The sequence below is a fragment of the Manacus candei genome, unplaced genomic scaffold (assembly GCF_025592945.1).
Source record: "Manacus candei isolate 608988 ecotype Guabito, Panama unplaced genomic scaffold, ASM2559294v1 h1tg000049l, whole genome shotgun sequence".
Lineage (NCBI taxonomy): Eukaryota > Metazoa > Chordata > Aves > Passeriformes > Pipridae > Manacus > Manacus candei.
The window spans coordinates 31,336,900-31,354,955 of NW_026138097.1; the positions used below are offsets into that span (position 1 = coordinate 31,336,900).

At 44.1% G+C, this 18,056-nt stretch overlaps 1 protein-coding gene across 1 annotated transcript; it reads right to left on the minus strand.

The window, feature by feature from the left end:
- Positions 1–64: 64 nt before the first annotated feature.
- On the minus strand, positions 65–17,930 carry UBE2QL1 (ubiquitin conjugating enzyme E2 Q family like 1). The gene is made up of 2 exons (XM_051799036.1): positions 16,437–17,930; positions 65–1,397 (listed from the first exon to the last, which is right to left on the minus strand). The coding sequence occupies exons 1-2, from the start codon at positions 17,229–17,231 to the stop codon at positions 1,266–1,268; spliced, it is 927 nt and encodes a 308-aa protein (XP_051654996.1). The 5' UTR covers positions 17,232–17,930; the 3' UTR covers positions 65–1,265.
- Positions 17,931–18,056: the final 126 nt, after the last annotated feature.

Genomic DNA, 18,056 nt, shown 5'->3' on the forward strand with positions numbered 1-18,056 from the left:
AAAGAAAACCTGTAACTTTAAATACAAGAGCTGACCAAAATGATTGAATTCCTGAGGCAACAGAAACGATACTGGTGATTTTATTCAGCACGTGTCCAATATGATTTTCCATTCGGAATCCACATTTTTTAATACTTTTCTATACCATTCTTAACATTACCTTCAGCTTTTATGGAGTCCCTTAGAAAGTTTTTTTTTTTTTCAATTTGTTTACCAGAAAACTTAAATTTTAATGATTAAATAATAGGACATTTATATACATCAGTGGGTTTTCTCAGATACTGGGCTCTAAGTACATACAATGTCTATTGAGTGAAAATAAAAAAGAAAAATTCCAGTCATGCAAATCATCTTACAAACCATGTTCCATTTGACTTGAAAATTTTTACTGTTACTGGCATATCATTTCAAAATTAAACAGATAAAATTTTAAGGTTGCTTTGTCCATTTCCATTTGTTTGTTTTGCTGTTTTGAAGAACTGACAGGCCACATGCTACTGCAGAAGGTACTGGCAGGGTAATAATTGTTCTGCTACCACCAACCAACCCCTTCGAGCCCTGGTGCGGATGCGTTTTAAAAAACCACCTAACCTTCAGCTAACTGCACTGGTTTATTTCTGAACAGCACATCACAATATCAGCACAGAGAGCACATTGTAACCGGTTGGGTGATTCCACTTAATAATTTTTCAACACTAGGACCTTTCAGCATTTTAATTCTGGTTTCATTTTATGAATTAAAGGTCATATATAGAGCACAAATGAGGTCTAAATTTAGTCACAGCAGACCACAGTTCCACATAAAGACAAATCTTCAAGTTATGTTGACCTGCTAGGAGACAAAGATAAACAGCACAGCAAACATGTACCTGCAATGCACTGCTTCCCTATTAAATATTAACTGTTTCATTTACATTTAAATGAACTGAGCAGTAATGGATAGACTTTCCAGTACTGCCTTGGTGCTGCTGTCATGGAAAGAAGCTGAAGACAATGTGGGCTGTATGGGGGCACATGACGCAATTTCAGCATCCGCTCAAGTGACTTCAATGATGACCATTCTCCAGTCTTGAAACATAATCCTACACAGCAATTTTTTTTTCTCTCCCTCTGTAAACACATCTGTTCATAAATAACTTAGATGTCTCCTTGACATTCATGGTATGTAACTGAAGCTGAAGTAGAAAAGGATGGGCGGTGTACAGCACTGAGGAGATGTCACAGTACTTTTTTTCAGCATTTTTGTCAAGTGCAGGTTGCTAACATCAGCCATCAGAGACGGGCGGGGTGACCCACCCATATTTTTCATGGGTCTTCACCAAACTCTTAAATGTTGCTTCAGCTTCCTTTCGACTGAATGACTTTTTTGATTTGCCAGCTTTTCTGCAGATACGGCCCTGCGCCAAACAAAAAAGAAAACCTTCATTAAAGACGTGAACACGCATCTGGAAACCACAGCTCAACTTTTCAATGCATCAGGCCAAGAGGCATTCACTTACGGGTACCAGAAAGCAGAGTTCCCAAACGCGAGCAGACAAATGCGTTATTAGAGATGATTAAAAATTATATTCAGTGAAGGGGAAAATTAAAAAAAAAAAAAAAAAGAAGAAAAAAAGACAGCTGCTGGACTACTTCTTCCCGGCGAGCCCCTGTGCTGGCATGCTGCCCTGCATGCAGCAACCGGCGGCGGCTGCTGTGGCCATGCCACGGGGCTCGCCTCCCTCTCTGCTGCACTGGGACCTCTGCCATTAAGTATTTGGCATGAGGACCCCCATGCCCACCCTGCATGGCCGGGGGGAACTTCCGTGCAGGCAGGGACTGCGAGGCACACACCGCTACTGCACAGAACTGGTGCCTTGGCATCTCAGGGCTGCCCGTATTCGCCCCTCGCTGCCAACGCACAGTTGTCACTAAAAATTACATCCATCCTACGAAACACACTCCATTCTTCTTCCTCCAATCTGACCCGTGAGAAATGAACAGCAGAAGTGCCTTAAACCAACTTGCTTCCAACTTACATCAAAAATTCTGATTTGTTTGTTACCCCTTCATGACAAGTTCGACAATAAATGAAAATATATCCATTTACATACACTGCATTTTTATTATTCTGCAATTAGATATTACTTCTAAATGCACAGCAGTATAAAATTTCAAATCCTTGTTTGACAATAGAGACTTTTACTGAGTTATTAACAGCTTACCTTATTTTTCATATTGGTCTATGTCAATTACCAACTGAGATACAAGAAAGAATTATAGCTGCAGATTAATACCACTCTACAAAAGTAAATATCTTAAAATAAATAAAATTAAATAAATATCTTGAAAGTATTTATGCTTATTGGATTTATCACAAAATAGAAGTTTATTAAACTCACTGGTCTAATAATTTTAGTAATTGTTTGACAGACTGCACCGAAAGCCTTTTTAATAATGAATGGTATTTGATGAGCAGATATCACATTACAGTGTTATAATTATTAAGAAGCAAGTTAGCATGTTGTCATTTTTTTCCATTCTATAGCTCAAAATGATGCATTGGGGGGCATCTTTTGCCTCTCTGATTTTACTGTCAAATTGGAATTTAAACCAAAAATTCTTCATTTGCAATTGCATGCAACAAATACTGAGAAAATAATCAGGTATATAGAGGGAAAAAAAAGGGGGAAAATGGGAAAAAAGAAAACAAAATCTATCTTTGGAGCATCAAAGTTATTTTTACAGACTAAAATGAGTAAGATAAGTCTGCATTGTGGACAAACTCTTTCTTTCTAGAAAGCTGTCACAATATTACAGAGGCTCTTTTGTGTTCAGTGCCGCTTCTATTATAACAAAACTATGGATACGTGAGAGAAAAAAGGCTGTTTCCTGCTCCTGTTTTAACAAATCATTTTTCAGTGCAGTTTGAGTTCTCCTTTAGAGCCTACCTTAACCAAAGATTAGGAACAGCCTCTAATTCCCACCTCAATTGATTCACAGTCAATTTATACCCACCCAGTTTTCTCAAAAATAGCTATTTTACCTGTCGATGCTTTTTCTCACCTTTCTCTCTATTTCCCATTTACAGACTAGAAATGTATTTTCTCTTTGATAGACTAAACAGCGAGACACTTTCTCCATCCAATACTCATTTGGCAATTAATATGTCCCAAATAAGGATGATCTGAATGGTTCTCAATTTAACCCCAACCATAAATTTTCTTAGAAAATGCTCATTTTTAGTGGTGACAAATGGAATAATTAAATAAGACTGAGTAACGTATTTTTTAAATCTTACTGAATAATTATCATACATAATTATATAATGTATAATTATCAATCATAATTGATAATTATGATTGATACTGCAGAAAGTATTTTTGTTGTTACAAAACACATTTTGTATTTTCTTCCCAATCTGAGGTTTTGCTGGAAGCACACTTAGAGAAACATAGGAAAAGATAAAGTGCAACAGAAGACTAAATCAGCACAGGAAATGCTGTCCTCAAAATCTCAACAAAGAAATACTTTTGAAAGTAAATATAAACTTACCCTACTAAATTTCTGGATCAGATCCATTTCCCATCTCCTATGTTTTACACATTATTAATCATTTAAAGTTCTGATGCCTTTCTGAATTATGTGCATAGCACCTAGGACAGTATGATCTACATATTCCCCAGCTTTAACAAAGTATTAATATTAAGCTGTACCTAGAAAAGGAATCTTTGCATTGTGAACAGCTATTGCTCATGTTTGGTGTCAGCTACGTACAGCTTTCAAAGCAGGACAGTAAGAATTCTCTGGCGTTGCAATAATGTGGGGAATATCATATTATCTAAAATGTTACTGGAGCCATGGCAGATGAAATGAGCATTGTTTCATGAGTTTATTCTGATACTTTTTTGTTGTTAATGCAACGGATCATTAAACCCGCTTCCATTCTGGTACCATATGCAGGTTGTATGTAAACCGCACCATCAAAGACCAGCTAATTCTACCCTACTGTAATCCATGTATTTCTATGTTTATACAGAAACTATGGGTGGCATGGTCAGCCCTGTCTCTTATTAACCAATATCCTACCAGCTGTTTATAATTTGGATAATATTTAACCTCCTGGACCGAAAGTTTCCCTATTTGGTGCCTCAAGTAAACCTGGGGTAAAAAGAAAGAAGTGTGGAATTTCAGCTGACAGAATTCAGATGCTGTTGAGTCTATACTTGGGTGGTATCTACTCTCTTACTGAATTTTAGCTTTTCGCCATTCCTACAAAACTCTTTAAGTAAAAAAATGTCATTTTGGATGCAATTATAAAAGAAAGTGTCAAACCTTTTAACAGGCACCGTCACCAGCTCTGACTAGTTTATTTTCAGACTGCTACTTAAATATGCAGTCATTTTAACTCAGGTCAGGAGCCTGCGAGCTGCTGCATTCTGCAAACACAATAACAATGGTAAATACAGTATGTAAATATAGTGCTGGCCACAGCTCTGTTGCAGACAACTGCATTTTGACCAATGCCCAAACCTCATGCGTCACTACTGTCGGGGTAAGGAATACAGATAATTTTCACAGCCAATGTTTTGATGTGTCCAGCACCATATCAAGGAAAGATAGCAAAATGATATCGGAACAAGATCAAAACATTCCACAAGAGATTAAAAACAACAGAGAAAACCTAAGAAAGCCTTTCATAAAGATATCAATGTCGACTTCAGCTCTGAGAAGTCGCACCAGGAGCTTATTTAAATACTTGCAATACTTCAGGCACTCACAGAGTGCCTTTCATAAAGGAATAACTGAAAACCTAATTAAAGAGTTGGAGAGAACATTTCAGATTTTGCCATCTGCTGTGACTTCGTGTACTTTTCAAGATATAATTTTAACAAGCTAGAAACATATGAAAGGTGAAAGCAATGCCACAGCATCCAACTGGTTTACGCAGCCGTGCTGAAATGCAGGGGGACGTGTGCTGTGCTCAGCCTCCTCCCTCGCTCATGCTCTTGCTGCGCCCAGTCTGTGTGGCACTGTGAGCAATCGCATGCCACTCATCCAGGCTTTGCCCAAACTAATGAGCTTGAACAGACAGCTGATAAGGATCTAGTCTATAACCCTGATAATAGCGGGCAGAAAGACCTCCTGGAACACAGTCTGCTGTGGGCAGCCTTCTCAGGATCCTGATCATACCAAGAGATCAACCGCTCCCTCCTGCCATGTTCAGCAAAAGACCCAATGTGAATCTCACATATGATTTGTCCCTCTGTCCTGGTTTCAGTTGCAATACAGTTCATCTTCTTTCTAGCAGAAGTAGTGGTTTGGATTTAGTATGAGAATAACGTTGATAACATACTGATGTTTAGTTGATGTTTTAGTTGATGCTGAGTCAAGGGCTTTTCAGTGCCTTGTGCTCAACCAGTGAGCAGGTGCACAAGAAGCTGGGAGGGAGCATGGCCAAGTAGGGGATGGGGTAAGCAAGTGGCTGTGTGGCACTTGGTTGCCTGCTGCGGTTAAACCACAACACATCTACATATATGGACCACTGTGGGCAAATCTGGGAGCTTTTCTACTTCTAAGTGATGCTGCAGTAGTCTCTACATTTTTGCACAATCACGAACACATCTCCCCTTCAGAACACTCTGTGGCACTGAAGCACATCCACAAAAATATTCAACTCAACATCCAATAGCTCTTTAAAGTCTATCAGTGCCATTATCAGCAACATGCCATGTTGATTCTTCCCCAACACCGCCAGGTCACAAGGCAGTCCGAAGATAGAGTTAAGTCCTGTACAGAGATACCAAATACGAAACCTGAAACTCTCGAGCCCTGTAATCCCACTACGACCACGTATCTGCCCATGTCTGGCCTGTGTGTCATAAAAAACAGTCCTGACATTTCTACTGGTCTTTCCAGAGTATGGACGGCCTCAGGAGGATTTCTTTGGCAGTAACAAAGGGATTTTGCTCTCTTGTCAAATCAAAGATAGTAGCTCCCAGACCAAAACCCAACAATTTTAGCACAGCACACAGCACCAGGTGTGCTTCCATGCGTGTCCTGTTGGCACTACCTGGAAGGACAGGACTATATAATGGAAGTCAGCCTTTCACAGGATAATACAATCACCAAAGTGCTGGCTGGAAGGAGCCTATGGTGGTCTCTAAGTCCACCTTAGACACTTGGAGCTGAACTGCCAACACAGGTCAGCTGTGGCAGTGCACAGTCAGGTCCTGAACCCTTTCAGGTTGTGTTCAATCCTCTCCTCATGCCACTCCCTGTTATACTAGGTCCCAAATTTTCAGAGATTTATTGTACACAGCTATCAGCCCTTACAGGACTGATGTTATCACGGAAACCACATAAGCCCCTGTGCTACGTCTCTCTCAGATGTCACAGCAACCCTTTAGTCAGATCCAGACCTTTTTTCTTGGACCAGTTAACAAAAAGCTGCATACATTTCAAGAGCACAGCTAAGAGACTCAGAAGCAGGCAAGCCTTCACGTTACTAGCACAGCTCTTAACGCAAACTCCTCAGCCCTGTGTACCTTTCATTAATCCTGGCAATGCAAATAACTCAAGGCTGGTTTCCCAAGGGCAAATCATACCTGCCTTCTGAACACGGGGCTAAACTTGGCCCATCATGTAAGCCAGCTTAAGGATGCATGGATACAGTCTCCATTTTCTGCCTCCATCTCTTAGCAGATCTCTACAGTAGGCTCTACTGACCTACCTCTAGGTAGAAGTCAAGAGACAGAAAACAAGCAAAGGTTGAGAGAAGTACACAAAAGACTGCAGGAAGTCACTGTGCCACACACAGCATCTGTGGTGATCCCCCCAAGGACAGGAAAGAGATCCACAAGGACATGCCCATTTTCCAAGTCTGTTGTCCCAGGCTTCTCCATGGATGATGTAAAAACTCTGGATTTCAATGTACTGAAGCATGCTATGAATTTTGGGTACGTAACATGTTCTGTAATGTGCCAGTGACTAATGACTTTGGGCCCCAACTGTTCGAAGCCACATACTATGCAAACATACTCAAATCTTTTCTGATAAGTAACAGAGGAACCCAGTGCTTAAGCAGTCTTATCCTAGAATATTTAAACAAGTTTACAGAGAAAAATATTTCCACTGGCTTGAGAGAAGCATTCAAAAGTAGAGCGATGCTAAAGTGAGCTACTGTCATGCTCTCAGTGCAATGATTGCAATGTGTCACAACATCACTGTTAGAGTGCAATATACACAGTCTCTCCCCCCAATTACATGGTTTATAATTTTTTTCCTTCACGTACTGATGTGGCACAGTTAATCATGTCTCAAAAACTGCACACAATTTATATTGCACTATATATAATTATTAGCTATAGCTAAAACAAAGCAGTATAGAAACTGATACAGACAAATACCGTTACTGTCACAGCATAAGCGAATTAAAAATGGGATGTTTTACTTCAGATGTGTAATTTCTGAAGCAGTATTTCCATGCCTTTTTTGTTCTTCTTTTTAAGAATAATCCATACAAAGAAGTGAAAACTTAGTGAGTTCCGGCTTTAAAGCATCCTATAAATTGTGCCTTCTGGGAGTATGACTGTTCTTTGTCCAGGAAAACGAAATCCAAGTTCCAGCTGAATAATCATTAATGCTCATTTGTCTGTGTGCAGCCTAGTGCCAACAGCTCTTAATCGATACAAATGCTTACAGCCCCAATCTCTGTTTGACAGCTACAGAGCACTGCGCTGCTCTTCTTCACCTTTCCCTAAGTCTCAGCACTGAGCTGGCAGCATGACTTCAGCACAGATAAGGGTTAAGAAACTCCCTTCCGGCATTTTATGGGTGGAACAAACTCTGCGTTGGCAAAAGAACAAGAAAATATGGGTGGTTGGCTACATTCTTAGAAGGTGCCTCAAGCTGAAGGTGCCAGGGCTTACAACATGGTGGGCTTCTGTCAAAAGAGAGAGTCCCTGTCCCCTGCCACCAGGTGGGCACCTGCTAATCTAGGTGACAGCAGGATGTTTTCTCTTTGAGTCTTTTGCTGAGCTCCCTGGACTACCCTTCTGTGGAATCATGTACCAGCAGAGTTCCTGAGAGCCAGTCCAGGTGAGAAGTCTGGGAACATGACAGCAACTCTTTACATAAGTCCACAAGTCTTCCACTCACGAACCTGAAGTTACCCAAGCCAAACACAGTCAGGGTTATAAACCCAACCAAAGCAAAGCAAATCATCCTTTGTGACAAGCTGTAAAGGCAAAGGCACCACAGTCCAGACAACAATGTCTATCTCCACATTTCCCAAAGTTTTACAATGCTAAAACAAAAAAAGAACAAAACAGTAGTAAAAAGCAGGCTGCCTCTGGGAACATTTAATCAAGTTAAACTCAAATTTAGTAAGATCAGAGTCACAAGCTGACGTGCTTTTCCCTTGCTATTTATACAAATGTGTCAATCTCTTGACTGCGGTATGTTTCATACTGATGCACACGGATATCTACTCAAAGAGCCCCCACTTTTAAGTGCTTTAAGTACATATCCTCAAATGACCTTTGGGAAGAGGGTTATCTGTATTTTACAGGTGGGAAAGAGAAATATAATGAAGTTATATGACTTGCCCATGGCTGCACCTGAAGTCAGTGGCAAAATCTGGAAGCTTAACTCAGATCACCTTTTCTCAGACCAAATGCTCTAACTGTGAAATAACCTCCTCCCCCCAATACTTTTAGAATCCTAGATATATTTTAATTGAAATAATCTTATCAAATTTACAGAAAATTTTATATTTATAGAAATTCATAGAAAATTTGTAAAACTAGTAACATCAATTTCCTCTGTTTTGCAATGCTTTAGGGTTTTTATATGGACATGTATTATGGAAACAAGTCCTACACTTCTTACTGCAGCTGAGGGTTTGTTACCATTTGTAACTCAAACCTAGAAACAGGAGAAATATGTAGTCATTCCACAGCTCATAAAGCCTGACTGTGACAAGCATCTGAGCTCCGAGCCACTTCATAATGCAGGCTTATGTCTTCCTTCCTCGGGTTTATTTTCATTCATATTCGAATGCAGTTTTGGGGATGTAACTGACTTGTAAGTCTACCAAGGAGTCACTGCAGAAGTTCTAGGGGTTTTGGAGAGCCTGTGCAGAAGGGGATTAAATCACTGAGGATCAACGATTTTAACAACACACACAAAATTGTGAAGTACATAAAAAAAGACATATTCCAAGGACAGACTCCACAAATGCATGACACAGCCATGTATCTGCCACACGAGGCTGAGGACAGGCATGCCTCATGTATCCTTCCCCAGTGTGACTTTTAACTGGAATGGGGCAAATCAGACTGGTACCTTGGTCTTGTTTCAGAAGAGGAATCACCTGAACATCTGAAGTGTGGTGCCCACTTACCTGTTCTGTGCAGACTGATAGGGACTGCAAATTAATTTTCATCAAAGTACACCCACACTTCTCCCTAGCTTAGGCTTTTTCAATTCCCAGTGCAGTGCTGGTTTCACCAGCCAGCCAGGTTAGGTAACAGTGCCACATCCTTCCTGTGTAGCTTGTCCTGTGACTTCCAGGATCTACTCAGTTACTGCTGTTTGCAGACTGAGTTAAAGACCAACACCATGGAGTGCTCAGCACCCTCCAGAAATGACCAATGGAATACAACTCAGACCAGCCCCCGTGCTTTCAAAAAATACAATGAAACCTGCTATTCCATTTACAAGTGCGACAACTGGATCCTGTGCACCTTGAATTTAAGGCACATTTTGAGCCATTTAGTCAGCATAACTACTGCAGTCTCTGAGGTTCTCCCTGTTTAACCACGGAGGAATTGCACCCAGCAATCCTTCCACCTCCCATCTCCTTTTGCACTGAACATCAGTGCTACCTTTTTTGATATTTACAGGAGAAAACTGGAAACTGTATGTGAAGGACTGAATATGTCAAGGAAAAGAAGAGCTCTTCACTGACTCTCACCAGCCCAAAGGAGCTTAGATGGGAAAAAGAAACACAGCCAATATTGTGTTACTTAACCAACATCCCACTTTGTGAGAGCAGATGCCCACACGGGGACATGCCTCGGATCATGCCTAGCAATAAGACACTCCCAGGATATGAGAAGCTGAATTACCGTGGAGTTACAAATCTTCAATCTGGAAGTCTCCAGTCACGCATGGAAATCCCTGGGCATTGTGTAGATGCTCGGAAAGCTGCATATTTTCAAGGCTAGCCTGTATAAGGAAGAGTAAATCTTCCTCACAATAGAAAGTGGGTTACTTATGTTACTCCTCCAGGATATCATCCTTCAGGTTCAATACAGTATCTGACAAAACACCCCAGTGCTACATGGTTCTCTCTGCCTGAACACTTCCACTGAAGAAAATGAGCACTTCTTTTATAACTCAGGGAAGAAGAACCTTGCTCTTTTGAGCAATTTTCTTACAATCCAAAGCTGCAATTCTTTCAAATTCTTATTTAGGAGATCAGCCAAGTATTGCCAGGAAGAAGTAGTTCTCCCTCCATAAAAGCATGTTTTAAAATAAGTAGGTTTTTTTTCAATTTAGGGATTTAATTTATTTGACGACTATTTTAACATTAAGGATGATAGTTGAAAGTATTTTAAAATTTTCATTTTTATGCTTCAAAGGAAGAAAATGGAGATTATGTCCCCCCTGCTTTTTAAAAGAATTAAAATAGCTTCTTATTTCAATGAGTTGGAATCTGTGTGTCTTCATTCCTCTCAGTAGAGTTTATTTGCATAATAATAGTGGATGGTCAGAACAGCAATATATCAGAGTACACATGAAGAATATTTTTTCAAGCCTGTTCATCAGGCCCAGCATTTAACATAGCAAATATATATGCTCCCACTTAAATTTCAGCTTGGCAACCCTAGGTTTCTCAATTGAAATAAAAGAGACATCTAGAAGGCCAATAGATCTGTTTTTCCTCTGTAGCGAAACAATACTCTGTTACCTCTCTGGCCCAGCATTTATACCTTTTAATGGGGAACAAGCTCCTTAGCACAATCTTTGTCTCCTCTGTCATCTTTGTATATGAGTCAATGTGTTTTTCACCTATGGACCTAAAGCAACATTTCTTCCCTTGATGATAACCGTCATCATTTGCTCGGGTAACCAATCGAAAGCAAAAACCAAACCAGTTTTATTTTTTAAGGCCCTAATAGGATACAATGGCTCCAAATAATTCAGAGGCCACTGTGTTCTCTGTACCTTTCTGCAGCTTTTGAGATTAGCTGATTTATTCATGGCTACAGTCCTCAGACCCAGCATCTGGAGTATGAAAACCCATGGATTTGCAATTAATTTCTGCTATACATATTTGAAAGACCTAGAGTCTGCTGACCTCCTGGACACTGTGCAAGTCCCATCTGCTATCTGCTCGCTCACACTTTTGTTTGAAAAGGATGAAGAGGGAGTAATTTAGACTATGATTAACAGCTACCTTCTGTAGCTGTTTTTCATAAAATAAGCCCATTTCTCCTGTTTCAATCTTGTAGAAGTCAGCTGGGATATTCGTATCTTTAAAATGAAAAGATAAATCCATTCAATAGTAATAAAAGGCATATACCATTTGAGGTAAATGAACACGATTCCACTGTGGTAGTTCTAATGCTACAATGTGAGGGATCAAAGTACTCGATACCAGCAACTTTTATTTGAATTCAGGAACTTTTCTGATACAGAATTAAAGCTTAACTACAAACTATCTTTTGATTTTTATTTAAATCATTATACAGAAGCCCACAATAGCAAGAATACTCAGAACTAGGGGTTCCTTGTTCCTCTTTTAGTATGACCTAGCAAAATTTTTACGGTACTTCTATTCCCTGGAAGAATCCTGGAAAAATTTTAATGCTCCTTCTATTCACTGGAAGAATAAGAGAGTACTTCCCTCAAAATGAAGACCTTTTTCCATGACATAATCTGCAGAGTCACCAGTTACCTGACAGCTACTTTTGGCTGGCAGTTCTGTCTCCAGCCTCCACAGAGAGAACAAGGGACTCGTAAAAAGAGGACAAGGCACTGGTCAGCACTACTGCAAGCTTAAGTCAAAAGTCCCCAAGGCATCAGGTGCAGCTCTGTTTGTTGCTCTCGAAAAAAGAAAAAAATTCCTGATGCATTATTTGGACACTGGCATACATAGCTTTGTCCTCTTTTAAACTTCCACCAAACCAGCATCAAATCGTTCTTCTCCAGTGAGAAACAATATGTCTACTAGAAGACACAAAATCTTCTCCCACTTTTGAACAGTCTGCTCCTTTTCCTTTGGGACCACATCATCCACCACGTTTTCAAAGGAGACAGACAGCTCCTCCCTGAAACATGGGCACTGGTCTCAATCATGTGTGTTGTCACTCAAGGAGAGCCTTGATGAACTTCCTGCTGTTCCAGTCCTCTCCCATGACCCACACTGTTCCCCCTTCCTTCAATTATCGATATTGTTGTAACAATTACACCATTATGAGGAAGTGGAGACCAATGGGCTAATTTTTAAACCTCTCTCTTAAATTATCAATAAACCATTTTAAAGGGCTAAAAAAGGAATAACACTCAATGGGCCACTTCCATGGCCCGGATGACAGACAGACAAGATATGGAAAGCTCTGCCTAGACAGGCATGTTGAACAGTTGCCCTCAGGACAACAAACAACTGGTATTTAAATTACTTCATTAGCATCACCTCCTTGGCTGGCACCCTGGCTCCAAAGCAGCAGCTCCAAGCGACTGCATCTGCATCGCTGGTTCAGCAGGGCCAAGCTTTTGCCTGTGATGACAGGAGCCAGCGAGCAGCTGACTGTTCAGGAAGCAAGTACAAAGTCACCCCTTTAAAAGCAAGGCTACAGTTGAGTTAAGGACAACACCAAGTTTTTTAAAATAAGATTCTGGATCCCAGACAGATAAACAGTCTTCGGCCTTTGATGTACTGAGAATTCCCCTCAAGATACTGACTAGAGCTGTGTGAATAATTGATTTTCTCAGCTGAATAACTGAAGCAACCAACCAAACAAACCCCAACTTGTTTGTTAATTAACATTTTTTTCCTTGAAAACTTGGAAAAAGAAAAGGTAAATTTTGGATGGTTTAATTGTTATATTGAAAGAAAAATAATCTCTCATTTTAAGCATTTCTCTTTATGGAAAAAAAATCTAAAAATGCAATAGTAGATTCATGATAGGAAGCAAGGGTTTGCATCCCATAAGGTAGGACATCTCTTAAGCAAGGTCACCTGAGGCATATGGTTCCTTCTTGGTTAAATCTAGAGAAAGAGATGCTCTGCTTTAAATCCAGTCCCTGGGACACATGCTCAGGTTTGGGAACCTGGACTCATGTTTCCCCACATACGAGGGTAATGCTGAAAAGTATTGAAAAAGTGCTAACTTAATTTCTATATTGCATGCTTATGTCTCCTTACAGACACAACTTCCGAGTGACATCCCATGAGATGTCAGAACAACTTATCTCAATTTCTCTTTTACTCTGCTCAAAGTTCTGTGAAATCCATTAAAAACATCTGCATTTGTCAAGAATCTTGACTGTCTGAAAACGTATTTTCAATGCTAGTTTTATCTGCTTTTTGATCATTTTGTCAAGAAGCAGAAGGTCATACATGTTTATAGTTACTATTAGCTCTAATAACAGACCAAGAAGTGCTGTGTTTCTCTCTGAAGAACCAGCAGAGAACTGCAGTGTTGCAGTTAGTTCAGCAAAATGGGACTGCTGAGAAACATTGCATGAAATCAATCACCTTAGTTTTATCACTTGAATCACCAGAAGGAGGAAGGTGTGCTGGTGAGACATTCAGCCCTGCTCACTCACGCTGGTGCCTATGCCAGCAAGGCGCACTTTTGGATGCGTCACAGGCTGGAGTATTCACAGTGATTTCATGCTAAATCATGGTGCTGCGAACCGGTGACATTTCTCTGGAAGGTCCCATTGACCCACCAGCGGTGGCAGTGCCTCATCTCCCACTCAGCCTCAGGCTGCTGCCATTTGCTCAGGTAGGGTCGTTCTGAGGTGGTGGAGAGCGGTGGAGAGCGGACCTCACCCTTCCAGCCTTGCTGATTAACAGCAAGCATCTTGAATATTTTATGCTATTCCAGAGTGCAGGCTGCTTACAGAAATTACAGAATTTGGTCGGTGACAGCCATCGCTATTTGTTCAGGACAGCTCCTTGCAGGCACCAGGACTGCCCACGGCATGGCAGGAGTCACCCAAACCTGGCCCTGCAGTGCTGGGGAATGCACACCCTGGCCCCCGACACTCCATCAGCTCCATTCTCATTTTCAAAAACTAAATGGTCAAAACTAGATCACCTGTAAAATGAAACGAGGATAGGGGAGCGCCAGTCGTATTTCGAGCCCTATTATGCAATGGAGTGGGGATTACATAACGAGGGGAGTGCAATTACAGAAACGTGGCTCCCATGACACGGAGCCCGGCTACGGTGACAGGCCAGCAACCCATCACAGGTGACACCTCTCTAACCCAGAAAATAAATTTATTGACAGCATTGCCTAATAACCTTTGCAATTGGAATGAACAATCTGAAAGGTTGAAACATGCATGTTATATCTATTTAACTACTCATTTACTTTGAGCAATTTATTTCTGACTTTTTTTTATCCCACACACATTTTCTTTTCATTATAACTGACTTTTTAAACTTGTGGTAGAATGTTATTGGAACCCTTGCTTTTTAAATGTGTTCATTAATGATGCACACATAAACATCTTCTGTTATCAAAAACTGCTACTACTTTCTGAAAATCTCTTAAGTGGTTTAGGGAAGAAAATTGTCAGATTATATAGCTGAGAATTTATGACTAATAAAACAATTCAGTGCTTATCTTCACTGAGCCATTTTATGATCCCAGTGAATCTTAATTTAACCCCTTTAGCATTCAACACTGCAGAAAGGGGTGAATTGTTCAAAAAACGGAGAGAATTTATCACTGTCCTTCTAAATTAGTGTTAAAAATAACAAGAACTATGGCCTCTCTAAAAAGAGATGGGTTAACAGTAAGATGCAGTAAGAGTAGCTACAGAACTTCAACATACACCAAACTCAGTGTTGATTAAAATTCTTTTTTTTTTTCCGGTAGATGTTTTTATATCCCAAGGTGACCTAGGAAACTTGACCTCTTCAAATGAAGTGCAGAGAAAAATACTATCTGATTAAAAAAGGAGCAGTAGGCCCAAATCAAATAGTTAAAAAGGAGGAAAAGCCACTTACAAAAGAGCCTGTTGAAAAATCAAAATTAATTTTCAGTCTTAAGAAAAACCAAGCCTTTAATTCTGCTCATGCAAACAGTTCCACAGAAAGAAACAGCAGTAATCTCACTTTTAAGCAAATGAAACATACGTTATTATTTACTCTTTTTCCACCTACTTGCAAAGATACAAATTTAATAAGTTACTTAAGATCATTTACTGAGAGACACGGAGCTGTGCATGTCCCCTGAATTCAAGGGCACTCACAAACAGGAAAACCATTCTGTCACAGATATGTGTACATTGCCCAGTACAATAACCATAAAGAAGGACTGCCTACGAGCTTCACCAGCAATGTTTACCCATTTATTAAAAACGGCTTTTGGAATACTTCTCTTCTAAAGATATTCTGCAGGAGAGAAAGAAAAAAAAACACATAAAACGCATCGATTCAGCTCAGACGAGATCCTCTGCCGGGGGGACCCGATCACCTCCTTTGAAGAGGAGAGATGGCAGGAATCGTCAAGCTGCTGCAGCTGCAGTACATACCCGAAATTACTTGTTCCTTTCGGGCCGGACGATTTGAAACCGGCACAACTTTTTCCAGCAGCTCAGGCAGAGATTCCTGGTGTGACCCCGCGACACAGCTCAGCCCGGTGTGCCAAGCCCCAAAGCCGGGTCGCCCTTTCTTTCCCTAGGGATGCTATGCGGGACAGCACAGACAAAGACCTGGGGGCAGCAGCTCCAGCTCCGCCAGCGGCAGCACTGCACGCAAGAGACCAGCGAGTATGGCCGACTTGTTAGTGAAGGGCAGGAGACGGGAAGCTCCAATCCCAAACCCCATTGGAGCCCGGAGAGCCCCTTTTGCTTTGGGGCGAAGGAGGTGCCCCCCTCGAGGGCATGATATCCTGGTGTGCCACAGGCGGCAGAGCAAAGCAGAGGAACAAAAGCCGGGCGAGAGGACACGATGGATGCATGTGCTCCTCGCCCCTCCAAGCTGCCCCGCACCTCTGCTGCACCTGCCCGAGAAGGGATCCCGGAGCTGAACACGTGTGTCCCTGCCTCACCGGTGACACCAGGTCCTCAGGGAGACCTGTCACCCGGGCCTGGCCAAGGTCAGCCGCGGGCTGGCCGCCTTTGGGGTTCCCACCCGAACACCCGCACGGACCCGCTTCCCGAGCGAGGGATGCATATGCTCCTCCCCGAGCAGGGAGCCCTACCTGCCCCTTGACCAGGCTGGCGGCGAACTGCCTCATGACGGCCTCCACGGTGTAGGCGCTGGACCAGCCGCGGGGGGTGAGCAGCTCCATGCAGATGGCCCCGCCGTCCAGGACGTAGCCGTTCTCTAGGCGGGGGCTGAGCACCCTCATGAAGGGCGGCGAGAAGGGGAAGTTGTCGGGGAAGGTGAGGTTGAGCAGGATGTACTCCGTGTTGGTCTCCTTCATGTCCTGCCACAGCACCGAGTCCTTGTCCACCTGGTGCAGCTTCACGTTCCAGTCGAAGAGGCTCTCGTCCACCAGCTCCACCGAGATGAAGCGGTCGCTGAGCCGCGCGATGTCCTGCAGCTCCTTCATCAGCCGCCGGGTCCGCACCTGCGTGCAGTGCTGCTGCCGGCCCGCGGGCACCAGCGCCGCCGGCCCCGACCCGCACCCGGGGCCGGAGCCGGGGCCGGGCCGCTGTGCCGCCTCCTTGCCGGCGCCGGGCTCCCTGACCACCTCCCGCGCCTTCTCCCGGCCGACTCCCGAGCGCGCCGGCTGCGGGGGCTGCTTGGCCGGCTCCGGCGCCTTCTTGTTCTTGTGGCCCCCGGGGCTGCCCTCGCTGCTGCTGCTGCTGCAGCCGCCCCCGGGGGGGCCCTGCGGCTGCGGCTTGTTGCTGCTGTTTTTCTGGTTGCCCCTGCCGCGGAGCGAGGAGCCCTGCTGGCTGCTGCTGCTGCGGTGGTGGTGGTGGTGCTTGGGGTCCTCCGTGTCCCGGCTGTGCAGCCGGATCAGCCCGATTTTCCGCAGCAGAGTGGCCATGTTGTGCGCGGCTCTGCGCTCCCTCCCGCCTCTGTGCACCGGTGGGGCTCTAGTGTGGTTATGATCAATTTAAAGCCCGGCTCGGCGGGTTTGCTGCTGGCGGGTGGCGAAACCCCTCTCCGCCGGTCCGGGTGGCGGAGAGGCGGCGGTGCCGCCGCGGTGCCGGAGGATGTGCGGCCGCCCCTCAAACGCCTCCCCTGGCTAGGGCTGCGGCGGGCAGCATTGCCGCAGCGGGGCTGCTCCCGCGGACATCACGGCCGCGCCGCCGTGGCCATGATCTCGTGAAAAGGAAGGAGGATCGGGGGAGGGGGGAGAGAATAAAAAAAAAGGTAGGAAGGAAAAAAAAAAAAAAATCCCCCAGCCGCCCGCACGGGAGAGCCCGCTCCCTCCCCCCGCACAGCGGCGGCGAAGCCGCCTGCGCTGCAGATGGCTTCCCCGGCACCTTCGGATCGCGCCCGGCCGAGCCAATCCCCGGCGGCTCCCGGCGGGCCGGGCCCCGCGCCGCGCCGGGCGCCTCCCCCCTGGGCGGGCGGCGGCGGGATTGGGAGCCCGCCCGCGCAGCCCCTGCTGTGCCCGCGCCGGCCCGCAGCGCGCCCGGCCCTTTGTTCGGGGAGCGGGGCCGCTCGCCCGGGCAGCGCCGCCGCAGCCTCGCCGCGCCGCCTGCGCGCCTGGCGGCACCGCCGCTGCGGGGCTCGGCGGGGCGGCGGCCGGCGGGCAGCGCGGGCAGCGTCCCGCTCCGCCCCGCGCTGCGGCAGCGGCCCCGCCGGCCGGGCGGGCCGGGGGCGGCGACGGCGGGGAGGGGCGCCGGGAGGGACCCGCGGGTGC

Excerpts from the sequence above, each read along its gene's own strand:
- UBE2QL1 (XM_051799036.1), bottom strand. The coding sequence starts at position 17,231 with ATGGCCACTCTGCTGCGGAAAATCGGGCTGATCCGGCTGCACAGCCGG. Across the intron at positions 1,398-16,436 it reads CCAGCCTGGTCAAGGGGCAG|GGCCGTATCTGCAGAAAAGC; the intron begins GTAGGGCTCCCT and ends TGTTTGGCGCAG.